General features: G+C 54.2%; 1 protein-coding gene across 1 annotated transcript in view; it reads right to left on the reverse strand.

The window, feature by feature from the left end:
• The window catches only part of LHPP (phospholysine phosphohistidine inorganic pyrophosphate phosphatase), a 121166-nt gene extending 111240 nt beyond the window's left edge, over positions 1-9926 (reverse strand). Inside the window, exon 1 of the mRNA XM_080823374.1 lies at positions 9731-9926. Within this exon, the coding sequence (XP_080679500.1) occupies positions 9731-9855 (125 nt within the window). The 5' untranslated portion in view covers positions 9856-9926. The remainder of the gene's footprint in view (positions 1-9730) is intronic.
• Between the last annotated feature and the right edge of the window lie 492 nt (positions 9927-10418).

Genomic DNA, 10418 nt, shown 5'->3' on the forward strand with positions numbered 1-10418 from the left:
AGAAAATGCCAGTGTAGACTGACAGTACCAACCACAAAATTTATGTGTCTGGCAAGCCTGGGCTGGTGACATCTGGGCCTTGCAGGCAGGAAGTCTGACAGGAAGCCACATGCCCCATGAACTGGGGCCAGGAGGTAGGGAGCCCAGAGAGCACCATTAAGAAAAGAGGGAGGGGCGCCTGGGTGGCTCAGTGGGTTAAAGCCTCTGCCTGGGATCGAGCCCTGCATCGGGCTATCTGCTCGGCAGGGAGCCTGCTTCCTCCTCTCTCTCTCTCTCTCTCTCTCTCTCTCTCTCTCTGCCTCCCTCTCTGCCTACTTGTGATCTCTGTCAAATAAATAAATAAAATCTTAAAAAAAAAAAAAAAAGGAAGAAAAGAAAAGAGGGCAACATTCAATCCAGCGAAGGGAGGCTGGGACAAACATCCTGGGGCACCCGGGCAAAGGGAACCCCAACAATAGCTGCGACAGCTCCCAGGGACTGGCTGCCAGGGCCTCCCCCAGCCGCCCAGGGCACCACCCACAGGCTCACAGTGACTTCTCAAGACAATCTGGGAGAAGGGTCTCTGTCCGCATTTATAGATGAGGACCTAGGGTTCAGAGGGGCTGGGTGCCTCACCCAGGACCACAGCACAAGAGAACCCTCTATTATGAAAATCATGAAATCATGAAAACGTATACAAATGTGAGAAATACAATCTGGGCACAGCTGAGTGATTTGGGATGGAATCAGCACCAAGTTCAACAACAGAAAGACTTTTTGTATTTGCAAAAGAACCACCTCTTCCCCATCATCTGACCGTTCAAGCCACAAAATGCTCCTTTAGAGAAAATATCCTACTTAACTTACCCCCCGGTGATGCACACGGGAAACTGAGGCACAAAAAGGCTATGAAACCTGCCCAAGATTCCATCACAATCACAGGACAGAGTTGGGACTCAAAACCCAGGCCCTCACCTACAAGAGTTGACACCTGCATTCTTTTAGGTGACAGGTAGGAAGTGGCACCTGCTCTGGGGAGCACTCCGGCCCCCACTCTCCCTCTCAGGGAGGCATCCTCAAGCCAGGCTCTCTGAGTCTCTGGTTCCTTCTCTACACCTCCTGTCGGCCCCATGGTCACGGGAAATTGCCCTTCACACCACTACAGGCAGGGCTGAGGCTGGGTTTGCCAATATGGCTTCTCCGTACATCCTTGGGGTGCTAGGGGCAACATGGGGCAGGGGGCGGTGTTCACGACTGCTTTTGTAGGCCTCCTGAGTAGCCCAAGCCACAATGCCCTCCTAATCTCAGGGGCTTCCTACCCGAGGCAGCCCTGTTGGGGTAAACCATTAACTCTGTTCCAGAACCACCAGCCCGGCTGCCCTTGATTTCCATATGGTGACCCTGCCCACCTGTGCTGAGATGGGAACCCGAGAAACAGCTCTTGTCCCGTGTGGCCTCACGCCTCCATCCAACATGCCTCAGTTTCCCTCCGTGTGGGTCAGGTGCACGACTCTGCTGCTCTCCCTCCGATCTGTGCGGATTGTTGGACCTCCTTTATCTTTCTGGACAAAAATGGTATTTCATACACATTATTCTAGAACATGTTTTACTGACCACATACAACATCTATGTGACATAAACTAATGTCAACATCAAACAGTGGCAGAATCATGGTCTGGATGAACCGCAATCTATTTCCTCCTCTTGTCCCGCTAGACGTGCCCCTTGTTTCCCAGCCACTCCCACAGAGGCATGAACAGAGGAACTGTGGTGCTGTCGGGGAACCTGGCTGGCTCAGTCGGTTAAGTGTCTGACTTGGGCTCGGGTCACGGTCCCGGGGTCGTGGGATCGAGACCCACACCAGGTGTGCTGCTCAGTGGGGAACTTGCTTCTCCCTCTGCTCCTCCCCCTGCTTGTCCTCTCTCTCACACATAAATAAATAAAATCTTTAAAAAATAAACTGGGGCACCTGGGTGGCGCCTGAGTCAATTAAGCCTCGGCCTTCAGCTCAGGTCATGATCCCAGGGTTGTGGGATGGGGCCCCCATCGGGTTCCTTGCTCAGCGGGGAGCCTGCTTCCCTCCTCCTGCCACTCCCTTCCTTTGCTTGCTCTCGCTCTCCTGCTTGCTTTCTGCGTCAAATAAATAAATAAAATCTTTGAAATAAATAATAAAATAAGTTTATTTTCACTGACTGGCTTCATCATCAATTATAGATTTGAGGGGAGAAAATATACATTTGTCAAACACTGTTCTCTTATTTATTTATTTTTTTTAATGGTGGGGGAGGGGAAGGTCTACCGCGGATTTCTTTGGGAAATAAATGCTCTGAGGCTACGGAAGATTGGAAAGTTCTGGCTCGGGATCTGCAGGGACTCAGCCCCCAGTGACCTGCGAGCCCCAGGGCGGAGGAGGCAGGGGTGTGGGGCAGGGGGCAAGGAGGATGCCATGTCAGGAAAGGGAGGCACTGGGCCTTCCAGTCCTCTGTGATTTGGGGGGAATGGAGAGGAAGGGGTGTGGCTGCTCCCACCCCGTCACCCTGGGGGAATACATGGGCCAGGCCTGGTGACAGAAGGGTCTGGACTCTACTCCGCACCTTCATGCCCTAGTCAGGACTGTTTACAAGGAGGAGCCCCCCCCCCCCGAAATGGCAGCAGGTATGCGGCAGGGTGATCTTGTCAAAACACACCTTGTCCCAGGTCGGGTGAGGCAAGCTCCTGCTGGCCTTGACAAGCTCCAACAAGCAGCCGCCCCCTCCAATATCCCCAAAGGGCCTCCTCCGGCAGGTGATGGGACGAGGCCCCCGCAGGTAAGGCCCCACCCCAGCTGTCCCTCAGTCCCTGGCAGCTCTTAGTATCGCCACTCCTAGGCCCAGCATTGAGGAGGGGAGGGACGGAGGGGTTGATCCTAAGGTCTGCAGGCTGGCGACTTCGGACAGGGTGCTCCTGGCCCCATCCGTCGCCTCAAAAACCTGCTGGGAGGGGCCTCAGTGTCAACAGGGTCCCAGGGCTTCCGGGACACCCTGGGGCTTGAGAGGCCCCACCTGGAAGGATGGGCTGTGGGTCTGGCGGCCCTGGGTGGGAATTGCTTTATGAAGCGGCCCTGGGCTCAGGCCTGCTCCCTTCCGCCGGCCACAAAAGGGCTGGGCCTAGCAGCTGTGCTTTAGTGGCCGGAGACAGGATGCAGTAAATGCCCACCTGCCTTTCACATGCAGATGCCTCCGGGGCTCTCCTTTGTGCCGGCCAGCCCCCGGGCCAGCCCCTGCAGCCCCCGCTGGGCCCGGCCCTGCCTCTGAATGGCTCCCCTCGGAGAGCCCAAATGCCCAAGAATGGGCTCCAATAAAGGGCCCGTTAGGGGCACCGCGGGCTGGTTACAGATGTCCCATTACCACGCCCGCCCACAAATCCTAGTGCAGTAAGAGCGCTCCGCAGCACTGTCCCCAGCAGCCCCAGGAAGGAGCTGGCGTAGCCTCCGAGGCCTGGGCCTTTGGATCCATCGGGGACACTCGTGGCCCCGATGACGTCTGCAGATCCCAGCGCACACCGCAGCGGACCCGCGAGGCTACACTCCCCCACCCCGGCTCCCCAGCGTCCTGCCGGCTGGGTCTGCCCCCATCGGATAGGGGCCCTCCCAGGCGCCCTTTACACGGATTCTCCCAACCGGACCTTCAGCTTCACGAGGGCTGGGACGTCCCTCTGCCTCCTTCCCAGCCGAGGGTCCTGACAGTGTAGACGTGCTCGGTAAACACCTGTCTGTCGGGTGGGAGTGAATGAAGGAGCAAATGCCTGTACCAAGAGGCAGCAAGGTGCTGAGAGGAACACGGAGGCCTTGGAGTCACAGGAACCCAGGGGTTAACCTGGCCCAACCACCTTTTCCACATGGGCCAGTTGCTGAATCTCCGGGCCTCCACCCCTTTGAAACGGGGCCCGGAATCCCTACCTGGGGGCAGGCTGGGAAAGCAGCTATGCAGTCAAGCACCCAGCTGGGACCCGACAGGCCTCCCTCAGTCGCTGGTGACCCCTATGACTGTGGTCCACATGGTTCTGGAAAGCAGGGTTTATCCTCCGCATGTGCTCCATGTCCCCAAAACGGTGGGAACCTTTTAGAAAACCTGGGACAGACATGTCACTGCAAAAAGTCTAGGAAGAAGAGTAGTAAGTCGCCCCCTCTTGGGCTCCTCAAATGATGGTGCTGCTGGGAGCCTGTGGTGCTGGGGGGCTGCTGGGGGGTGACCGGTCCCCCAGAACCTCATCTCCTCCCCAGCATGCTTGTCCCTCTGCAGCTGCTCTCACCCCAGGGACTTCCATTGAGCTCCTCCGACATCAAAGTGAGCCTCTCAAAGTGAGTCTCGCATATCAAGGAGGCCACCCAGTGCAGGTTGTAAAGAAACCCCTCTCCGTGGCTACAAACACTATAGAAAGCAGCCAAACACACAGGGCACAGCGTCCTTCACCTTGGCAAACAGGCCCGTTCTGTAAAAGGTTCCTGGGAGAGTCCACGCTTCGCTCAGGCGCTACAAAACAGGGACATGCGGCATGTGTGAAACATTCCCATGGAAAACTCCAAAAGCAGGGGGAACCTTCCAGCACCACACTCACTACCACTGAGCGTCTGGACCCTGGACTTTGTGCCTGCCCATGGCCACGCACAAGGTGTGGAGGCCGAGAAAATTAAGGCCATCCCACCTCAAGTTTAGCTGATGTGGGAAACAGAGGCAGAAGAAAATCAGTAAAATTCCTCACCTACTGACAAGCCCTTGAAACAGACAGAGTGGCTCTCCCCTGGGGACTCAACTGCCCTCACCTTGAGGTTTTGCTAAGGACAATCCTAGCCTGACCGACGCGCCCTACCCTGACAGATCCGACCAGGATCCTGTAAGTCTACTTTAACAATTCCTTTATTATCTCTAAACCTCCAAGATAGTGTCGAGAATCATTCCCAAGTATATGGCCCACTGATATACATCTAAAGGGTCTCACGAGAAGATTTTTATTATTGGTAATAAATAACCTTTCTCCCAACAATAGCTAGCCCCTCAACGTCCTGGAGACCTTGCTTCCAAAAATCCTTGGGAGACTTACATCATCCATAATCCCCTTTATCCTCACCCACCGCCGAGTCCACCCCTACTCTGCCTTTAAAAACACTGACTGTAATCTGGCTCGGGGGTCCAAGTCCCTACTCCACTGTGTCGGGTATACTTGGGCCCAAGCTTAAGCTTGTCAAATAAACCCTCGCGTGATTGCATGGGTGCTTGGCTCCTTGGTGGTCTCTCGGATGCGAAAATTCGGGCATAACAAAGGAAGGCTTGGGTGTGATCAGTGGGCCCCTGGAGGCCGAGCAGAAGAGCCCAAGAGGGAAGGATGTCCAGAGACCCAGAGCGCACTGGGCTGTGAGTGGGCCCAGGCTCGGCGGGCGCTTGGCCACAAAGAGGCTCATCAGTGAAAACCCTATCCAGGAGTCTTTGCAACTGGCAGCAATGCGATGAGGTGGGAAGGCAGTGGACAAGGGGCCACCAAGCTCACTTGAGAAGGCCCCAGCAGACCAGGAGAAGGCATGGGGACTTGGTCTTGTGGCCTGGGAGCCCCTGAGGTTTCAGAGGGACGAGGCCATTAGCTCTCCAGGCTCCCGGGCAGCACGATGATAAAAATCTCCCAGGATAGGGGCACCTGGGTGGCTCAGTGGGTTAAGCCTCTGCCTTCGGCTCAGGTCATGATCTCAGGGTCCTGGGATCAAGTCCCGCATCAGGCTTTCTGCTCAGCGGAGAGCGTGCTTCCTCCGCTCTCTCTCTCTCTCTCTCTGCCTGCCTCTCTGCCTACTTGTGATCTCTCTCTGTCAAATAAATAAATAAAATCTTAAAAAAAAAAAAAAATCTCCCAGGATAAGGAGCGCTATGTCCCCTCACCGAAAACAATCCCACATGCTCTGGAGAAGGCAATCCCCCTCTCAGCCACACAACTGGTTCTGGTGGATTTTAAGATTGACGTCACACAGCGGTCCGACTTCTAGGGTACAGCTGCTACCAGAGACATCCCAGCTACTGAAATCAGCCTGAGTTAAAGTAAATCAGAACAAACCCTCCTGGGGATGGGTGGGAAGGTGCCAGTGCAGAACCCACAGAGGTGAACAGGCCAGGACCCCTCCTTACTGCCATGCCCTGTGATGGGCACACGCATCTGTTGGACACGGACAGGTCTGTGTCGGCGGGGGCCGCGTTACTCAGGACAGGCTGCTGGAAGCCGCTGACCTTTCTCGACACCCGCTCCTCCCACAAAGGACTCCAAGTATGGCTCGGGCACAGCAGCTGGCAGTCAGGCAGACTTGGGTCCCCAAGGTCCTTGGGCCATCCCAGCTGAGACCCTGGCAAGCCCCAAGCTGCAGGGGCTTCCCGTGGTAAAGGGGAGGCACAGCGCCCCAGACTGTCAGGGGGCCCACACAAGACAGTGAGAGGCAAGCACGGATACCGAGCACAGAACAGGCAGCCGAGAGCAGCCTCACCTGCCCAGAAATACAGGGAATATTGTCAATAATGTGGTAACAATGTTGTTTGGTGACTGCTGGTGGCTCCATTCATACTGCGCTGAGCACCGAGTCATGTACAGAACCGCTGAACCAACAGGCTGCCCCCCTGAAACTAATACAAGACTGTATGTTAATTCTATCTCAATAAAAAATTCCAGAACTTAAAGAAATAAATGTACGTATGTATGTATGCATATGGTGCTGTCACGGGTCTATCCCGCACCTAGCACTGGGCCAAGAACTTGACATACGTACATCATGAACTCTCAGAGCACCTGCCCTGCACCCCCTTCCCACCCTCTCCTCTCCATCCTTCCAGGTGCCCTAGTCCCACACTGGGAGTCGTTCTTTACTTCCTCTTCTCCGGGACCCCACAATACTCCCTCATCAGCAGGCCCTCTCGGTCCTACTTCCAAAACATCTCTTTCATTCACTCCCTTCCCGCCACCTCCCTGGTCCTTGCCCCACCATCTCTTTCTGGACCATTCAATGGTCTCCTAACTGCTTCCCCTGCTTTCTCTCTTGACGAGAGCATCTGGACAATCCCCACTTTGCAACTAGAGCGATCTTAAAATACTTGTAAATTGGGGGGTGGGGGGGCGGTACCTTTTTTCCGGCTTTACTGACATATAATTGACAGAGTACTTGCCATTCAAAATCTCAAATGGGAGATAAATTCACACGGCTCAAAAAAACATTAAAAAAAAGTTAATACACAAAGCCGTACAGTAAAGAGGCGACCACCCAGCGTTCCCCGGCTGTCCGTCCCCAGCTCTTTGTCAAACAGTGAAGCTCTTCCCCCAGCTTCCTTAAGCAAACACAGCAGCAGGAACACTGGCCTGCATTTCTGCCTTTTCCACCCAAAAGACAGCCACCACGCAGCCGGTTCTGTGCTTTGCTGTCTTCCCTGACAATGCGTCCATGTGACAGGCACACTCGTTCCCTTCATGCTGCATGGTACTCCCTTGTATAGATGGATGGACCATGATACTCCCCTATCAGTGGGTATCTGAGTTCTTTCCAGTGTTTTCCTATTTCAAAACTTATTTTCATGAATGACCTTGCACTGAGATCCTTTCTCATGCATGAGGCAAGGCAATTTCCATAAGTGGGACTGGGGAGAGAGAATGCTGGACGGATCTTCCACAAGCAACGTAGGACAGGGTCTGTTTCCACAAACACTCACCCAGAGAACGTATGCTCAAAGTTGTGCTTTTTTTTTTTTTTTTAAGATTTTATTTCTTTATTTGACAGACAGAGACACAGCGAGAGAGGGAACACAAGCAGGGGGAGAGGGAGAAGCAGGCTTCCCGCTGAGCAGGGAGTCTGATGCAGGACTTGACCCCAGAAGGCAGATGCTTAATGACTGAGCCACCCAGGCACCCCTCAAAGTTATGCATTTTTGTCAGTTTTCTCATATTGATGAAACAAGGCACCTTGGCACAGTTTCGATTTGCATTTCTCTTATCTAAGTAAGACTGAACATCTTTCCTATGCTTAGGGGTCATTTGCTTTTTCTTCCTTGTGAACCAACTATTTATATCTTTTGTGTATTTTTTATTAGGCTGTCGATTTTTTTTTCTGTTGATTTCTAGATTTGGGGGCATAATTACAAAGGTCCTCTATCCAAGATTTCAAAGGAAATCTCTGTCTTCGTTTGGTACTTATACAGTTTCACCTTTTACATTTCAGGTTCTTTAAAACATACATCAGATCACATGACACTCCTGCCTGAAATCTTCGGTGACTTCCCACTGCACTCAGGATAAAATCCAGGCACCTCTCTGCGACAGGTCCCTGCTATAGCCATGCTCCCTCTCTTTGGTTCCCTGAAGATGAATGTGCCAAGCTCTCTTCTGCTGCTAGGCCTTTGCAGCTGCTGTTCCCTCTAGCCAGAATGCACTTCCTCCGCCCCTCGTCCAGAGGGCCCTTCGTACCCTCTGGTTGGGTCCAATGCCCTCTCTGTCCAACCTCCCCTCTGTCCCTTTTTCAGCCAATCTTACGTTTACTTGTCTGCATCCAAGTTTACTGAAGACTTCTCTGCCTCAGTCATGCCCCTGAAACTGTGGCCCCGTGCTGCCCCACACTAGGTACACGTAACCCCGAAACACAGCCAGTGCCCTCTGCTGCACTTCCATATGTTCTTGGTTTCATAAGATGCTAATGCATAGATGTACTGATATGATCTAATCCTAGTTGGCAATAAAAATGAATGAAGTAACAACAAAAAAAAGATGTCAACACATAAAGTTCTCGTTTATGACAGAGTTCATCTGAAGCCTTAGGGTAAATAGGAACTAAGGCAAAGGGTAGAACTTAAACCTGGACTTCAGGAAATGAGGGTCCCGGGGCCCTCAGGAGTCTCCTAGGACTGGGCTGCCCTTCACATGTTCTCCTTGCGGCCATGGCCCCTTTTCTGAGTTCCTGGTCTCTCAAACACCTCCAACTTTGCTACACAGGACAGTTTGGCTCCTGTACAGACCAGTGGGGTGGGCTCCCTGAGAAGGACCAAGAGGCTCACTTAATTGCCAGCTACAGGTAGGTAAACTGAATCCTAGTGAGGTCAGGCCACTAACCCAGGGTCCTCCCACCAATGAGTCTAGGAAGCCAAGTCCTGGGCAATTAGCCCTTTCTGGCTGCCCATCAAAATCATGGCAGCACTGGCCTGTCGTGCCAATGGCAATTACAAAGCAGAGAGTCCAATGGTGCCAACCGTGGTCCTTGCGTGGTCTTCTGTGCACAAGATTTGGTGAGCAAGACGCCCTCCTCCTCCCCTCCCCCCCAACAAATGATGCCAGCACATACATAAAGTTTTCTGGTAACTACATTAGCAAAAGTAAAAAACAGGTGGAATCTAATATATCTTATTTAACCTAGTCAAATTATTATCACTTCAACATGTAATCCCTATAAAGCAAGCTCTTTCCGTTTTTTGTCACTAAGTCTTCGAAATCCGTGAGGACGGTGCCCTTAACAGCGCATTGCAATTCTGCCCAGCCCTATCCCAAGCGCTCAGCCGCCGCAGGAAGTCAGGGGCTGCCGGGTGCCCGGTCGGGCAGGGAAGTTGGGGGTTGGGGGTTGGGGCGGCGGGGTCCAGGCAGGGTGGGGGGTCCCAGCGCGAGGGGCGGGGCCAGAGCTGCAGCCCCGCCCCCGGCAGCGGCCAGAAACCGCCGGTGGGACCCGGCTGAGCGCCGAGCCTCGCGCCCACCGCGGCCGGCGGGACGCACTCACCTCGCTACCGCCTCCACGGAGCCAGGGATCGGCACGCCGCCGTCCTTACTGCCATCGTACAGCACGCCCGAGATGTCGAGCAGCACCCCGCGCACGCCCGCCAGCCGCTCGCCCCACGAGGCCATCGCGCTCTGCCGTGAACCTCAGGCTCCGCGCGTCCCAGCCCCCGGCGGGGAACTGCGGCCGGGCTTGCCGCGCAGGGGTGCCTGGGAAGTGTAGTCCTCGGCTGTGCAGTCCGGCGGGGAGGGGCCAGCGGGGCGGGGCCAGCGGGGCGGGCCGGGTGCAAACCCGGCTCCTAGGGGCGCAAACCGGGATTCCCTGGTGCCGCCTCTCGGTTCCCGAGTCACACGCCCCCGAAATCGGAGCCATCTCCCCAGGAGAGCTCAGTGGACGAGAGGCAGGAAAAACAAAACATTAAGCCCCTGGGAAACAGTCAGTCTCCCTAAAAACCCAAACAAGGCAAAACAAGATAAGGAGACACCTGTAGAGGTAGCAAGCATTAGAGAGATCAGTACTTCATTGGTGTCCTCACCTTTTTGCTGAGTGTGATGGCCCTAAAAGCCATGGAGATAGTTGGACCAATTGGCCTGATAATCCCGAGCCTGGGAAGTGATGCTAGGGAAGTGATTCTAAACACGGTGAGGCCAGTGTAAGCTATCACGCCAGAACAAGCCAGAAGAAAAGTCAC

Source organism: Martes martes (assembly GCF_963455335.1).
Source record: "Martes martes genome assembly, chromosome: 14".
Lineage (NCBI taxonomy): Eukaryota > Metazoa > Chordata > Mammalia > Carnivora > Mustelidae > Martes > Martes martes.